Source organism: Atractosteus spatula, chromosome 26 (assembly GCF_055471065.1).
Source record: "Atractosteus spatula isolate fAtrSpa1 chromosome 26, fAtrSpa1.hap1, whole genome shotgun sequence".
NCBI classification, from domain to species: domain Eukaryota; kingdom Metazoa; phylum Chordata; class Actinopteri; order Semionotiformes; family Lepisosteidae; genus Atractosteus; species Atractosteus spatula.
Genome location: NC_142731.1, coordinates 9914765 through 9931285, shown reverse-complemented (window position 1 = coordinate 9931285; position 16521 = coordinate 9914765). Strand labels below are relative to the sequence as shown.

The following is a 16521-nucleotide window of genomic DNA, read 5'->3' as shown; positions in this document are numbered from 1 at the left end:
TCACCCAGCGACACCGACAGCAGCAGCATGACTGCCTGCCGTGCATGGGGGTGAGGGCAGGGGGCGCCGGCGTGCCCGGAGGGGAGCACCAGTCACCGTGTGCAGCTGCCCTGGGAGTAAAGGCCTGCTGCTTCCCAATCTGTCAGGACACAGATCTGAATTTCAACAGCTTGAGCCAGCAAAACCCAGTCTCCGCCATCACCTTGTAGCCTGGTGAGAGGCCTGTAAATGCAGGCATGCTGTCTGGGCTGAGCCACAGCGTTTGGGTACACTGCTCCTCTGAGCTGCAGTCGCTGTTCTTCAGAAAAGACACCGCCTGTACCTCCCAATGTCACAGCCAGGGGGCAGCACCTGGTTAACTCATATACAATATATATAATATATATAATATATGCCGTTTGTGTACAGGTCACACATCAACAAAATTGCTGATTTTTAAAAAACTACTCACAGAACTGGCACCTGCAATACAACTGCAAGGCCACCTGGGACCTGTACAGAACTGTACCCTCTCTGCAGAGGCCGAGCTCGGGCTCCCTGCTTCAAGTCACACAGAAATAAGAGCCGGGGACTAGTTCAGAGAAGCTCCTTCCTGTGCAACTTTAAATGTGCTTCCAGCAATCGCATGGAGCATCTTCTTTTCACATGAAGATTATATTTACAACCTTAAGTTTTTTTTTAAATTCTTTTCAGTTCTTCTGTCAGGTAATGAAAGGAGCTGTGTTAACCTCTATGGCCCTGCCCCCTGTCTCTGATTTGCTAGGGACTGGTCACGTGACACGGTCTGGACTGGGCAGAGGGCACCCAGGCCACGGTGACCTCTGACCTATGACCTCGGGGATGTAACGCCTGCCCTGCTCCCTTCACTGCGTTCCATAAGTTTCCTCTCTTTATATAAAATTTATTTTAAAAAACCACCCTTGATAACAAGACTGACTGGAAATGAATACCAATAGCTTTTTACTTTTAATTTTGGAGACTCCAGCAGGCAGGAGCTTCCTTCCTGATTTCCTTTCCTGTGTGTTTTGTTTGCGGCCTCTGCACTGCCCTGCTCGTCTGGCACGGCCTGCCAGCCCTGCCCTGGCTCAGCCCAAGCTGAAGCTGCGCTGCGTTCTTTCCTCGCACGCTTGCCAGGAGAACTACTCCCTCACTCCACTGGTCAGCAAAGCAAACCTCTCCCCACGTTAACCGCTAACTTGTTTTTACTCATTTCGCTCATCTATTCATTTCCAGTCACTCTCACTGGCCTGGCATCTGGTCTCTGTTTTCTATCATTTTGTTTTCCTTTTTTTTCTCTGTTTTTCGTATTTTCCCTCTCTCGCTCGGTTTCTCTAGTTACATGCATCTTCCCGTCTCCCGCTGGGTCTGCGCTCCTCACTCTCTGCTGCTCTCCTCCCCGCGGATCGGTCCACGCGGGTGGCTCACTTCCTCCTGAAAGGCTGGGGTCCCTGCGCCGGTGCCTGGGGGGCCCCCTGTTCTGCTGGCGGCTGCTGGGGCGGCCCCTGGGGCGCCCCCACGCCCCCTTTCTGCTGCTGTTGCTTCACCTGCGTCAGGATGTCCCGGATCTTTCTCTGCGCCAGCTGATGGACACAAACGCACACAGACACACCGCCGTCAGGGCACAGCGCCGAGCCAGGCAAGAGCAATCGAACTCTTTTCGCTCGGGGCTTGAGCTCTGCGCACAGACCAAGAGGAACGATTTGGCACAAGAGCATGAAGCGCTGGGCATCAGTCTTGGTGATTACAGTCTACAAAATGCAGTATTTCTCACAAACCTAATGCCAATACTTTCAAGGGGAACTGCAATCCCAATGATAAGTCTCGGTAAATAAATTCATTGACGTTATAGAAAAACTTCACAGATTTGGAATTAAGCACAAAACTATGAACTTCCAGAAGTACTGTTAAGTCGCCATGTTGTCGCAAACCACTGGTCTTGACACGGGCGAGACTGAGAGCTCACAAGAGTTGTGGCGTGAGACACTAGTCTCTTCCTGCTCACTAGTCACAGCGATGACTCATGTACTGGAATAAGTACAGGTGGTGCAACAGAACATTTCACCGCAGAAATGTGCCAACCTGATCTGCGTGCAGAGATGTATTAAGTTGTAAGTAAGCTGTATTTGTTGGCAAAACCGTATTGAAGTTGAGAGCAGTATTTATAGTGGATTAAAAGACACGTCTTCACAAGCCTGCCTGTTTACAATGCAACAAAGCCACAATACATCACCAGAGGTCCTGCTGCCTCATTCTGAACTGCAGAACATGGCGCTGCGCAGACCCGGACATTTTGTGATGTAAATTGGAGGTTTTACAAGTTACTGTGTGCATTGGAGGGCTGAGTCAGGTGACTCTGAGGGACCTGCTGTGACAGCGCTGAGCCGCGCGGCCTCACCTGGCTGGCGTAGAAGTGGCCGATGATCTTGACGATGACCTGGTCGTTCTCGTCTGGGGTCTGGTCTCGCGGGACCACCACCTCCGCGGCCGTCAGGTTCTGCAGCTCGTTCACCTGGGGGGGACCTGAGGTTATCAGCCTGTGGGTGCCCCAGCCGTCCGCGTGCACCCTGGCTGATCACTCCGTACCCAGACTCCCCACACGGCGCTCATGCCTTGCAGATGGACACCACACTGTGCCCATTCCCCCGCGCCAGGCCCCTGCCCGTCTTACCGTTTTGCCTCCTTTGCCAATCACTCTGCCAGCGGCGCTAGCTGCTACTTTGATGTGCGTCTCCAGTTTCACCTCCTCTTTGGGCCCAAAGAAATTCTCTTCCTTCAGCTTGCCGTAGATCCTGCCCTGGGCCTGAGAGAAGCACAGACGGGTCAGACCAGAGCCAGGACACGGGACACAGGACACAGGACACAGACAGTGCCCGGCTGATCTCAGCCGGACCGGATCTCAGACTCCTCGCGCTCCCAGTCTCTCTCTGTCGTGGGGTCACGGGGGCTCAAGCGTTGACCTTTTACCTTGAACTGGGCCTCGGGGGGTCCTGTGATGATCACCATGCGCATCTTGGAGTCTGGCGCTTCAGCAGGAGCGATCTGGGGGGGTCAGACAGGGTGGGGGGGGGTTCAGTGCAGGGTTCAGGGGGTTCAGATACGGCAGTATCTCCTCTTACACATCTTACACGCAGAGCGGAGCCCGGGCACAAGGCACAGGTGTGGAGACTGCGCTGCGCTGAAAGCACCTGGAGCCCAGGTGGGCATGTAGGAAGCACAGCCCTGTCGAACGGGTGGAGCCGACCTCCTGGAACCTTTCAGAAACAAAACAGCTCCTTGCAGCTGCGACCTTCCGTCTTGAAGGGCCGATTTCCCCCCCCCCCCCGTGCTGCATTCTGCCGGTCTTGGGTGGCCGAGCGCCTGTGGCTCTGCTCCGCCCAGGCGTCTGCAGCCTCGGTGCTGCAAGAGGGGAGGTGGGGGGGGAGATGGAAGACCTATGGTCACGCCTGCCTGTCCGAGCTGCTCGTTTCAGAAACTCCCAGCGATCGGCAGGCAGGACGCCTCCCACTGGCCGCCCCATCCACGGGGAACCCCAGTCCCACTCGGCCCGAGCTGCTGGGGAACCCCAGTCCCACTCAGCCCGAGCTGCTGGCAGCGGGGGGCCCCGCACTGACCTTGATGGAGGCTCCGGCGAAGCGGCTCAGCTGCTTGATGTGCTGCCCCTTCTTGCCGATGATGGCGCCTACGGCCTGCGCGGGGATGTACACGTGCACGGTCTCCTGCTCCGGGGCCTGCTGGGAAACACGGGGCGGCGGCGTCACGCAGGGGGTGGGGGAGGAGGGGGGGTCACAGTGCAGTGCTTCCTGCCCGCTTCCCCTTCACGAGGGCCACATGCACATCCCAAAGCTTCCTGCACAGCTGAAGCACGCACTACCAGGCTGCTGCTGGAGGAGGTGTTAGTGGAGCCAGCAGGGGGCGCTCACTCTGCGATCTGTGTGGGTCCTAATGCCCCAGTATAGTGAGGGAGACACTATACTGTAAAAAGGCATCGTCCTTCAGATGAGATGTAAAACTGAGATCCTGACTCTCTGTGGTCATTAAAAATTCCAGGGTGTTTCTTGAAAAGAGCAGGGTGTTACCCCGGTGTCCTGGCCAAATTTCCTCCTGGTCTTTACCAGTCATGATCTCCTAATAATCCCCATCTCTTAACTGGCTTCATCACTCTGCTCTCCTCCCCACTGAGAGCTGGTGTGTGGGGAGCGAACTGGAGCATCATCCAGGTGGGGCTGCACACTTGGGGTGGTGGAAGGGATCCCCATTACTTGTACAGCGCTTCACTGAAAGTGAGTGTAACATCTACAAAAGTGCTAAACCCGCAAGTGTAAGGAATTATTATTATTATTATCATTATTACTACCACCACTACTACACAGGATCAAATGCATTTGCTTTACTGCTTGTTGAAAACCTCAGATCCCTACATTTTTACCTGGTCACAGACAGGCACAGTAAGAAGTACAAGAGGCTGTCAGGGATGTTGTGCAGCTATATGCACTTCCTGTTCAAATCCTGCTGTCCGGCTGCACAGCAAAGGTCAGCAGGTGCACTTACCCCATAGGAGCCATAAGGGGCGACAGCGGCCGAGTTGCCAGGGGGAGGAGGGGGCATGGCAGAAGAAGGGGGGAACAGCCCCAGAGCGCTGAGGTTCAGCCCGGGGATCAGGTGAGTCTGTTGCTGGAGTGAGAAAGAGTGTTAAAACTCGCACCCCCCACAGCGCTCAGCGAGAACGCGCCCCGCCATCGCTGTGTGCGGCCCCGTGCTCACTCACGTTCATGGCGGCGATGTCATTGTCGTAGGCCTCGCGCACTTTCTTCATGATCTCCTGCTCCGCCTGGCAGCACGCCTCGATCGAGCCCTTCACCGTGATTGTCCGCTCCGGGTTGTACAGGGTCAGGTCCTGCAGCCTGGGGGCACAGGGGCGGGAGAGGAGCGTGAGGGGGGAGAGGAGGAGGAAGAGAGAGAGGAGAGATAGGGAGAGGAGGAGGAGAGCGAGGGAGAGGAGGAGGAAGAGAGAAAGGAGAGATAGGGAGAGGAGGAGGAAGAGAGAAAGGAGAGATAGGGAGAGGAGGAGGAGAACGAGGGAGAGGAGAGATAGGGAGAGGAAGAGAGCGAGGGAGAGGAGGAGGAGAATGAAGGAGAAGAGGAGGTGAATGAGGGAGATGAGGAAGAGAGAGAAGAGGTAGAGAGAGAAGGAAGGGAGCCAGGGAGAGGAGGAGGAGAATGAGGGAGAGGAGAGGGAAGGAGAGGAGGAGGCGAATGAGGAAGAGGAGAGTCAGACAGGTGCAGAGGGAGTCCCTCACGAGAGACTCACGGGGAGATGGTGATCTTGGTGTCCGTGTCCTGCTCCACCTTCTTCAGGTTCCGCCCCTCCTTCCCAATCAGACGCCCCACGAAGTTATTGTGAGCCAGGATCTTCAGGGGCACCTCATCCGCCCTGAGGGGACACACAGCCCGTCAGCTCTCACACACCTCTGCACAACAGCCGGCCACTCCCCCACCAGCATCGCTCTCACAGCCCAGCGCAGCTCCGCACTCACGTCTTGGTGTCCTTGGCCTCCTGGTGCATGATCTCCAGGATCATCCGGCAGGCAGAGGAGCAGCCCTCCGGGGCGGAGTGGATGCTGATGGGCTTCTCAGCTGCGCCCGCGTTCTCCTTGCGGTGGACGTCGATCCTGAAGGGGGGGGGGACAGAGAGCATTGGCGACAGTCGGGCGCCGGGAGACCATCGGAAAGCAGGAAGCAGGTTATAGACAAGCTGAGGGCACAGGACCCCACGATCAGTCACAACGGCCACGCCCCCTCGGAGAGCGGGCCCGGGACCCTCTCAGGGAATACTCAGCCGAGCTGGGAACAGGAAACTCCAGCCCAATCTGAGCCCAATACAGGCTGTCAGTCTCAGATCGTTGTTTTGAGTGCATCACCCCTGTGTCAGCGTGGTGCATGATCTCTCGTCATTGACCAACAGCTTCAGAGCCCATCTGTCTCTCTCCACAGGGAGAGATGTAATGATGACCGTTCTCGAGAACGAACAGTTTCTTTATCGTTAATTAGCTCATATTTCAGTATCAGTGCCACTTCCATTTGTACCCATTTATAAAGTCAGAAATTTTATTGGAGCAACAGGACCCAAGTATCTTGCTTTATGATACAACAACTGTGCCCCATCTGAGATTTGAACCTGCAACCTTCCAATTATGAGTCCAGAGTCCCATGTAGTAAATTACAACCCTTCTGTAGACTCTGGGTCCCTGCTTCGGGCTGGCAGGGATCGACCTGTAAATCTCACACCCAGCTTCTTCCAATCCCTTGTTTCCACACATGTACCACCAGGTGGCGGTGCTGTGCTGTTCATCCGGCTCTGGGAAGCATCCCCAGCCCTGCTGCCAGGGAACCTCCAGTCCAGCGCGCCTTTAGCGCAACAGGTAAATCCACGGTTTTTAGAAAGGGGAAACAATTGAACTGTAATGGATCAGCTCAAAAACACAATAACGGCCCTCCACCATGAAGGAAAAGCATGTCTGTGCTGTAACAGGCAGCCAAGCCACACATGTGGAAAGCCCGTGACCTTCAGGAAACTGCTGCACAGCCTTCAGGGATTGTTCGGGTGCCACACGGGCAGCCGTCAGAGCCCCCCACCCCCAGCGGCCCCCCCAGCGCCGCACTCACTTGCTCTGGGTCTGCTTGGTGATGTTGCGGATGGTGGCGCCCTCCTTGCCGATGATGGCTCCCACGTACTGCGTGGGCACGAGCAGCCGCAGAGGGATGTCGGCGTGCTGGTGTTTGGAGGGTCCTCCAGCGCCCGGGGATCCCTGCCGGGGACCCCCGCGATTGCCGTACCCCGAGCGCCGCCCGTTGTCGGGGCCCTGCTGGCCCTGGGAGGCCGACTGCTCGTCCGGGATGTAGGAGACGCGCAGAGCGTTGTTCTCAAACTGGTAGCCATTCAGCTTCTGGATTGCCCTGCAGACGGGACGGGGTGAGAGGGTTAGAACACACCTTCATCCTGCAGAACACTCGTCACCTGCACTACTAGACACTATTGCACACACACACGTGTGCACAATCGCATTCGCGCACACCTCACAAACAAGCATATAATCACATTCATGCACACAATCACATGCACACACATGTAATCCCACACACAACACTGGCGATTTAAAAACACCAATTAGCCTTGTAATTGGCGGAGCGGTGGCTCTGTGGCTCAGGATCTGCGCCTGTGGCTGGAAGGTTGCCGGTTCAAATCCCGCAGCCGGCAGAGGAATCCTTCTCCGTTGGGCCCCTGAGCAAGGCCCTTAACCCTAACTGCTCCAGTGGTGCCGTATAAATGGCTGACCCTGCGCTCTGACCCCAAGCTTCTCTCCCTGTCTGTGTGTCTCATGGAGAGCAAGCTGGGGTCTGCAAAAAGACAAATTCCTAATGCAAGAAACTGTATAGGGCTAATAAAGTGATGTTATGTTGTAGAGTTTGTGTTGTGTCTTTTATGTTTTTTGGTCACACATGGGAAAGCAATAAAAAAGTTAAAGGTTAAATCAAGGAATGTCAGAGCTTGTAAGACCTCATCTAGAATGTTGTTTGGAAGTTCGGTCATCGTGTGATTAAAAATGCTGCTGCTCTGGAGAAGAGCAATGAACTGTATTCCTCTGCTTAACGGGGTGTTCTTAAAGAACCTGAATCTCTTTAGAACTGGAAAGGCACACAAAAAAAATCTCGAACGGACTGACAGTGGAAACAGGAGCCCCAGAGCACAGGTGGGCAGGAGAGGAAGGAGCATGTGGCGCCTCTCGACACCCTCGGCTCAGCGACCTCCTCCCCTTCACACTGCTACCGTTCTTTGTGGAACCCGTCGCCAAAACGTGTCATAACAAGGGGCTGCCTCGACAGTACCAACGCATTGAAAAGGACAGCAATAGTTCTTATCAAAAGACGCGACGTGTCGCAGTTGGCGCAGCGAGAAAGCGCAGCCCCGCGCCCACCTTGCTGTACGCGGAGACGCCAGCAGGTGGCGCGGCTGCTGCGCGCTCCCGGCAGTGGGAGGGGTCAGGTGTGCTGGGTGCTGACGCAGGGTCTTTTAATTTTTTCCTTGCATTTATCTCTAATGTATCATTCATCTCCGTTCTCTCCTCTGAAGATTTCCCCCAATATTTTAGCCTCTCCGTGTGAACCACGACCTCACCACACCCTTTGGTCCGCTGTAGCCAGCGCCCATCAGAGCTCACCGCAAGGGCTGCTGCTGTTTTCGGCGTAAACGTTAATGAGGGTTACCGCCATGTCGGCTGTAAGGAAAAAAAAATGGCGGCTCGTTTCATCCTCGTCTCTCGGGCTGCCAGCTCGCGCAGCGGAAGCACGCGAGCCGCCCGCGGACGCGCGGGTCCCGGATGAAGGGCGGGGCGAGGGGCTTACTGTCTGGCCTGCTCCCGCGTGCCGTACGTGACGTTGACCACCGCCGTCTCGCTGTCCGTGTTCACTGAGAGAGAGAACAACACGTCACGACTCGCTCAGACCCCCAAATAAACACACCTCTGAACCCAGGTGCCATCGACTGGTTTGTCCTCCATGTCTTTAAGGGGTCACTGACCAGCCACGTTTTCCAGCAAAAAGCAGAATGTCCACATTGATTCTTACTGGTGTTTTTTGGCACTAGCGTTTATGGGCTTAGTTATAAAGCGCTAAACACAAAGGAAACAGTCACTGCGATGAGCCAGCGTAGTGGGGTGACATTATTGGGGGAACGTGTCACCCCATCAGAAGGGGGCTACTTTTCTTGGTTTTTAGGGGCGCCAGTCCACCCATCGAGACCAGTGCTCCTGAAGCCGCAGTATCCAGCAGCTCTATCACCCTGCAGCTCACAACTGGCAGCCAGCTGGAGCTCAGCAGGAGTGAGCCTGGCCAGTACCTGGATAGGAGACTCCTGGGAAAGCTGAGGCTGCTGCTGGAAGAGGTGTTAGTGGGGCCAGCAGGGGGCGCTCACCCTGCGATCTGTGTGGGTCCTAATGCCCCAGTACAGTGACGGGGACACTATACTGTAAAAGGGCGCCCTCCTTCAGATTAAGACATAAAACTGAGGTGGGGCTGCACACTGGGGGTGGTGGAGGGGATCCCCATGACCTGTACAGCACTTTGAGTGGAGTCTCCAGGAAAGAGCTATACAAGTGTGAGGAATTATTATTATCAACAAGTTCAGGAGGTTCATGGCGTTCACAAGGGCTCGAACCCGGGTACGAGAGATGGGGAGGAAGGGAGAGATCCTACCTTGTTCGCAGTTCTCCACCGTGCCGTACTGGGCCAGCAGCCCGTCCAGGACCTGGAACAACACAGAGGCACGTGGGTGAGCGGGGGGGGGGGGGGGGGCAGCACCTCCGTTTCTGAGCCCCTCCCACGACACCCCGCCCCCCTCCCAGGAGCGATGCGCGGGTCGGATTCTTTTTTTAACTCACCTCCCACTGCAGATGGGGCGGAATGTTTCGGATCTGGATTTTCCGGGTCCTGAATGAACACAGAAGAACAAAGCTCGGGTCAGAGAGGTGGGGATGTGGGGCGGGGATCCGGGGACAGGCTGCGTCCCTCAAACAGGACGGCAAAGGCACAGGAGAAGCGCTGTTCCCTCCTGGAAGAGAAGGGGCACAACCTTTCGGCTGCGGGTCACCCGAAGAAGCTCCCCGGCCAAAACGCTGCGTCTCTCTCCTTCGCCTTCCAGCAGGGAATGAACCTTCCCCTGTTCCTTCGCAGGTGCCTGCTCGAAACCTCTTAAAGATCAGAGAATCACAAGGCGGCCGGTGTGCAAGGTGCGAGACAAGATCGGATCACTTTATTTACAATTTCTTGTATTCGGAATTTGTCTTTGCGCACATTCCGATCACGATCGCCCTGGAGGTGACAGGTCCCGGCACGATCAAATCTGCCACCGAGCCCCAACAGAACAGAACCGGGGACCCCGGCTAGGGTCCAGTCTCAGACCACTCCCGGCGCAGCCCTGCCACGGCTACAACACAATGCCGTGCACAAAACGGAGCAGGCACAAGCACACCTGAGTGTGGGGTGCAGCTCAGGTGATCCCGAAAAAACGGTGCGATATTTAACACAGTGAGCAGTGGGGGAGTTTGGCGAGGGCAGAAACTCACTGATCTGAGCCACACCGACACCTGCCCCCCCCCAGGACAGCACAGCTACAACAGCATAGATCAGAGTCACAGCACAAGACAACACTGGGAGTCACACACACTACACACAACACACAACCACCCTCAGGAGAGCACAGCTAAACACAACAGATCAGAGTCAGTCAACCCATCACAGAACAAGACTGGGAATCACACACACTACACGCAACACACAACCACCCTCAGGAGAGCACAGCTGAACACAATCGATCGGAGTCAATCCATCACAGCACATGACACAACAATGGCAATCACACACTACACACAAATAGCCTCGGGAGAGCACAGCTACAACAGCACAGACAGCACACTGGTCGAGCTGGAGGAGCGGAGCAGAACAGGAGGGACAGAGGGAACGAGGGGAAAGAGAGAGAGAGGGACAGAACCCCTGTGTTGCAGTGCGGGCACATCTTGTCTTTTAATTAATTAAAAAGCAGCTCACAGCCAGAGTGACTCCCTCTCTCTGCTGCAGCTCTTCCTGTTGGCTGCCGAAAGCACAGAGCAGCGCAGGCATACACTCGCAGGTGTATCTGCGAGACGGCGAACGGGACTGGACCGAGCCGTCCCGGGGCCACTGGTAAGGACACGGTCCTCCACAAGCAGACAAAGCCATGAACACCGTCAGTACCGGACAGCTCTCTCTCATGTGGGGGAAGAAATGCTCTTTTGCTGAAGGAAAGATCAAGCGCCTCGTTTCAACACTTGAAATTTGCAAACCCCTGGACAGGGATAACTCCAAAAAGATGCAGAAGACAAGGTCTTCTCAGAAAATATTGTGAAAAGTGAGGTACAGAGGGGACTGCAGTATGCGGTTTGTGCAACGGGCCGCTAATAAACTAATATAAAAAAAGGATTGTTTTATTTAATCCTTTCACAGTTTGAAAAAGTATCCAGACTGTTGGGGATCAGGGAGCACAGCCTGCAAGACACAGGTAAGCAACATGCTGTTTGACAGTGCTGCGCAGATCTTCAGAGTTGAACACGCTTTCCAGGCATTGAATATCCAACACCAGTTCTTCCCAGAGAGAGATCAGGCAGTCAACCCTCCTCCCCCACAGCCTGGGCTCTCTGGTTACCTCCTCCCATTCACAGCCCCAGCTGCAGGGACAGCTCAACCACAGCTCTGTGACTGCGGCAGCTTCATTCATCCCAGCCTCCCCCCTCCCTCCTGCTTCCCCACAGCTGCGGGGAACCAGGAATCCTCTCCAGCATCTGCCAAGAAATACCTGCGTCCTTGGTGTGTGCGGCCTGCCAGCGTTCCAATTACAAAAGCCCAAACCTCACCCTGCCTCCGAAAGCCACACACAGACGCACTGTAGTAAAACTGCAGGGAGACAGACAGACAAGGCCAGGAGCCAAGAGGCGCAGACACAGCCTCTACAAAATAAACTCCATGACGCACAACTGGAGCACTCCTTCTGCACACGCCTGCTTGCCCCCCACACAAGCTGACAGGAGTGCGCGCACACGCACCCCAACAAGAGTGTGCACACTCAGGGCACGCACACACAAGAGTGCACACGCAGCCCGACGAGAGTGTGCACACTCAGAGCGCACACGCACCCCGACGAGAGTGTGCACACTCAGAGCGCACACGCACCCCGACGAGAGTGTGCACACTCAGAGCGCACACGCACCCCGACGAGAGTGTGCACACTCAGAGCGCACACGCAGCCCGACGAGAGTGTGCACACTCAGAGCGCACACGCACCCCGACGAGAGTGTGCACACTCAGAGCGCACACGCACCCCGACGAGAGTGTGCACACTCAGAGCGCACACGCACCCCGACGAGAGTGTGCACACTCAGAGCGCACACGCACCCCGACGAGAGTGTGCACACTCAGAGCGCACACGCAGCCCGACGAGTGTGCACACTCAGAGCGCACACGCACCCCGATAAGAGTGTGCACTCAGAGCACACACACACCCCGACAAGAGTGTGCACACTCAGAGCACACACACACACGAGTGCACACGCACCACGTCAAGAGTGCATACACAAGAGTGCACACACACCCCGACAAGAGTGTGCACACTCAGCGCATGCACACACAAGAGCACACACGCACCCCAACAAGAGTGTGCACACAGGCACACTTACCCAGACAGACACTTAGACAAGCTGACAGGAGTGCGCGCACACAGTGACAAAGAGTGTGCACAATCAACTCACACACCAGCAAGAGTGAGCACGTACAGTGCACGCAAGCTAAAACAAGAGTGTGCACACACACGCACAAGAGCCAAGAGCACCGAAACCTCCTCAGTCAGACGCCCAGTCAGACGCAGACAGCGGTACAGACACCACACACAGACATGTGCCATGAAAGAGCTCCCGCACTCTGCAAGAGCCCCGTTGGAGGGGTGGGAGCGTATGTAGAGGGGGAGGGAGGGGTACGAGTTTGGTCTCTGGGATAAGCAGGAGACAGCGTGTCAACCACATCAGAGCACCCGGGAGCCTCCTCTCTCAAAATGAGGGAGACAGAATATCTCCACCCAGGGAAGACGACAACATCCCAGCTCCCAGCTAGTGATCAGGAAAGGAGCAGGAAGAAGAAAATCAGCAACAACAAGGTGCTGTTGCACACTAAAAGAGATCCGATAGATGGTGGGGCCGAGTGGCCTCTGATCTCTGCCTCTGTGTAGCCAGGTGCTGCCCCATCCTGAGCCGACCAGCAGATACCTCCCTGTGACCTCAAGCCACTCGTCCTCGCACCCAGCCCCTCCCCAGAAAACCTCCACCTCCACAGTCAATTCCCCCTTCAGTGCAGACATCACACTTGAACCTGCTGCCCAACCTCACCTCCTCGTGCCCAAAGCCGTTCGGGTCCGAGGCCCTGAAGGTACCAGGACTGAGTCACGGGTCCCTTTTTTTAAAAAAGGGGAGGGGGGGGGCCTCCAGAGTCCAGGCACTACACACACGCCAACCCAGCTGCCACATCACCGCGCTGCACCAGGGCGCACCAGAGTGTAGGACAGCTGGCTGAGCTGCAGGATCAGCAGGGAGAGGCGTGGAAACACACCAGACAGACCGGGTGTGAGCAGCTCCAGAAAAATGCACCGGGGCTGGGGTACAGTAAGACGCAGCAACTTTAAGAGGGACTTATGGAGCAAACAAGATGAGAAAGAGGAAACCAGAGACCTTCAAGGTGCTCGTGCTCGAGACAGGGCTCAGAAAGGGTTAAGTGGAAGCATGTGGACTGCGTGGGCCTCCGAGCTGTGCAGCTCACACCCACTAGCGGAAGCAAGAACAACGCCTCCTGCCCGTTTCACGCCCTCTCCTCCAAACCCTTCAGCGCCCATCTTTCCTCATTACCGCCTCATCCGCAGATCCCTAAATTAGCACAGCCTAATCAATGGTCTTAACCCCTGACCCGGCCCGGGCCTAATTGGACTGCGCCGCGCTGGAGGTGCTGAGCGGTAATCTGCCAGGCCGGGAGCAGCTGCCTCAGTGGGGAGGCCGGAGAGAGCTGGGAATCCCGGCGCGGAGCCCCTGCAGCGGAGCACGGAGCCAGCAGCCCCCCGGCCCCTTCCGCACAGCTGTCTGGGCAGTCTTCCTCGCTCTTCAGTGTGCTTCCCGAAAAGAAGGAAATTAAATCACAAAAAGAACATTTAAAAACTCCCTCTGAGTTTCAAGCTATATCTCTCCCGATTAGTATTTTCTTATTTGCAAATGCCCAGATCAACTGCTCTTTGGATCCTGTTGATCCACCGGATCTCTTGGGATCCCGTTTTACCCGTTGGATCTCTTGGGATCCCGTCCGCCCTCGTTTGTACCCGCTCTTGAAAGTTCTAAAAGGTGGGCACGAAATAACATGTCCAGGTTCAGCTCCTGTCGTGAAAAGACGGGGGCGATTTCATTTTACTGTCGAGAGTCGAGACTAACTTTTGAAAAAATGAAAAATTCAGCCATTCATAAAGTTTGCCTTTTTAAATCTTTCTGTCGCTTGACCTCAGAGGGCACCACAGAGAGCTGAAGGGGGCGACTCACGAAGAGACCCATAAGCTCACATTACCTTCAGCTTCGGTACAACTAACCACTCAATTATCAGAGCCGTACAGCATCTACGCCCTGTATTACTCATATCACATTTCCACAGGTGCAGAATACAGCCCGACCAGCTCCGCTCACGGAGAGTTTGTGTGGAACCGAACGCAAGAAATAAAGTTTGGACTTTGCAATACAAGCACGGCTATTTGCGAATTATTTTGCAGGCGAACAATTATCCTTCATCTCCCTTGTCTTGATCTGCAATGAGTAACTAAAATCAGACCCGGGTTAACAACTACATTCCACTGTATCATCCCAATATTTAACCTGCTGTTTCTTCTCTAAACAATAGCTAATAGTTCAATAGAGTTAATAGTTCATTGATAAACAGGCCTGCCAGCACATGGGGGACTTGGCCCGCCCCTCCTCCCCAGTGTTGCAGTTTCACAAACAGGTCAAAGGTACAGGGGCCGGGGGGTGGGGCGCAGGCCAGGGGGCGGGGGATCCTGCTTTTGTCCCGGGTGGTGAAGTTACGGATGGGAGCCGGGGTGTTGATGGGGGTGGGACAGGAGAGAGGGGTCATCCTTTTCAAAGCTCCCCCCCCAGCCCTGGCTTTGTTAGCACAATGGTGAGAGAGGTGAGGGGGGTCACCAGCGCGGCACAAACTGCTGCTGCAGATGGGGAAGGGGGTGGGGGTGGACTCAGCCCGCTCCACCAGGGCTGCGCCAACTCTCTGCCCCCCCCCCGCCCAGCCAGGACGCCAGCACCCCAGCACCCAGGGGAGAGAGGAGGGTGATAAGGCCACGTCCCGAGGTTTAAGGATAACTCCCGGGGACACGTGACATGCTGGTAGCTGGGAGAGCAGGGATCATGTGACTGTCAGGGCGTCCTGTGCCGGCGCGGAGCTCCCCACCTTGTTCAAACCGCCTCTCCTCTCCCCCTCCTCAGCATGACTTCTGATTACACCATTTCCTGTGACCTGTGACCTGGCCGCCCCTCCCCCCTGCTCTCTCTAACCCTGAGGTGGGGGAGGGGAGGGGAGGGGGGGGGGGGAGTTGGGACTTCAACAGTCACTCGCCCCCCCCGCCCCACCCCCACTCCCCTATTCCCTCCATCCCACCCCCAACACACACAACCGCACAATAGAGATCTACCACTGAGAACGTGGCTTTCACCAAAACAAAACTGCCCTCAGAAGTTTTCTCTCCCCCACCCATCCCTGTAACAATGCTAATTTCTACTGCAAAATAGAGAGATGTCTCCTTTGCATAAGAAAAGCACTTATAGCATCCCATTATAGATCAGAGAAGCAACCGGTCTCGGCAGGAGCACTTTCTTGCTAGAACAATGAGCTCTCTCTATGGTGGGGTGAATGCACACCGCAACACTGGGAATTAATCACACTCCTGACAAGGGGCAGCTCCGAGCACAGGGGTTAGCAGACAAACTCCAGTTTCCAGCCTTCTTCAGATGTCCAAAAACAATCCAGAAAAAAGTGAAACGTACAAAAAACATAATACAAAAAAACAACAACAACACATTACAGGGGCTGTGCCCTTTCCTGCTCACACTTGAGGCCCAGAAGCCAGGACAAGCGGTTAACGAGGCCAGGATTTTTTTGGTTAATTGTGGAAAATTATTTTCACTGACTTACTAGCCATGCTTCGTGAATTAAGCTTTTTCTGTTGTTGTGGGAGCAAAAAAGTCAGCTGAGTTAAGTTTTCCGCTGAAGGTTTAAACAGCTCTGAAACATCACCCTGTTTAGCGACGTTAAAACTAGAGAGATTTCTCTCTGCGGCTGGAGAAGGAAGAAATACTGACAGGAAGAATGAAGAAGAGCAGGGCTGAAGACTCTCCCTCGTTAACCATGTGAGGCCCACAGCTCGCGCGGGGTCAGAGGTCAGGCAGGAAACGTTCACAGGAAGTTAACTGTGCATATTTTCCATTGCAACTTCCTGTCACTTCTCTAGCAAGCCAACCAGAGGTGGAGCAAACAGATCTTACAGAAAAAGAGCGAACAATAGGATTCCTTTGTTGCAGAGACGCCGGATTGTGCTCAGAAAACCGGACCTGGTTCACACCGTGCAAAAGTGACTGCGGAGCACCAGGACTGAACGCTCACCAGCACGCCTGAGCCTGAGCTGGGGGTCCTGGAGGAGAGATCAGGCACTGCAGGCCCCCATTCTCACATGGAGGGGGCAGGGGGGAGGGGGCAGGGCGGGAGTGTGGGTTGGGAGAGGGAGACCACAGCGTGGCCAACGCAACACTTTTCCGAAGCCTGATTCTCCGTCTAAACACAAGGACAAGGAGGGGATCCATTTTTTTCCCCGAGTGTCACGCTCACCCGTTTGAACTGAGCAGGATACAGGAA

General features: G+C 55.3%; 1 protein-coding gene across 2 annotated transcripts in view; it reads right to left on the bottom strand.

The window, feature by feature from the left end:
* Positions 1-1270: 1270 nt before the first annotated feature.
* igf2bp1 (insulin-like growth factor 2 mRNA binding protein 1) overlaps positions 1271-16521 on the bottom strand; it is a 47852-nt gene continuing 32601 nt past the window's right edge. Inside the window, exons 3-15 of one of the 2 annotated variants that reach the window (XM_088906485.1) lie at positions 9435-9483; positions 9250-9301; positions 8401-8464; positions 6664-6954; positions 5535-5669; positions 5309-5431; positions 4766-4901; positions 4549-4671; positions 3612-3731; positions 2965-3039; positions 2669-2800; positions 2396-2509; positions 1271-1580 (exon numbers count right to left, since the gene is read on the bottom strand). In XM_088906485.1, coding sequence (XP_088762611.1) covers positions 1422-1580; positions 2396-2509; positions 2669-2800; positions 2965-3039; positions 3612-3731; positions 4549-4671; positions 4766-4901; positions 5309-5431; positions 5535-5669; positions 6664-6954; positions 8401-8464; positions 9250-9301; positions 9435-9483 — 1573 coding nt within the window. In that variant the 3' untranslated portion in view covers positions 1271-1421. The remainder of the gene's footprint in view (positions 1581-2395; positions 2510-2668; positions 2801-2964; positions 3040-3611; positions 3732-4548; positions 4672-4765; positions 4902-5308; positions 5432-5534; positions 5670-6663; positions 6955-8400; positions 8465-9249; positions 9302-9434; positions 9484-16521) is intronic. The other variant, XM_088906486.1, reaches the window with a different exon arrangement.